The 270-nt window shown below is 61.9% G+C and overlaps 1 protein-coding gene across 1 annotated transcript in view; it reads right to left on the bottom strand.

Annotated features, from left to right (window-relative positions):
- The window catches only part of LAMC2 (laminin, gamma 2), a gene marked incomplete at its 5' end in the record, with an annotated part of 10,859 nt that overhangs the window by 3,407 nt on the left and 7,182 nt on the right, over window positions 1-270 (bottom strand). The window contains 1 exon segment of the mRNA XM_010075268.1: window positions 30-105. Within this exon segment, the coding sequence (XP_010073570.1) occupies window positions 30-105 (76 nt within the window).

The raw sequence follows: 270 nt of genomic DNA, 5'->3' as shown, positions 1-270 counted from the left end.
GGGCCTCCCCCCCCAGCGGCTGCACGCACCAGCTCCAGCGCTTGCCGCGCGTCCTCCCGTGCCGCCTTTGCGGCTCGCTCAATGGTGTTGGCGGCTTGCAGGTGGCTGCAAAGCACAGTGGGGAGCTCATGAGAAAGGTTTCCCACCCGCGTTTTCTCCGCCAACTTCTGTTACCACTGTATTCCATGATGCTGGATTGCAGCCTCTCGGGAAACGCTGTGTGTTTGCGAAGGGGACCCGGAGTTTGCTTGTCCCTCCTGCATCTCCCAA

This window comes from Pterocles gutturalis, unplaced genomic scaffold (genome assembly GCF_000699245.1).
Source record: "Pterocles gutturalis isolate BGI_N339 unplaced genomic scaffold, ASM69924v1 scaffold13912, whole genome shotgun sequence".
Lineage (NCBI taxonomy): Eukaryota > Metazoa > Chordata > Aves > Pterocliformes > Pteroclidae > Pterocles > Pterocles gutturalis.
The sequence above is the reverse complement of the archived record's forward strand: the minus strand, read 5'-3'. Positions and strand labels throughout refer to the sequence as shown.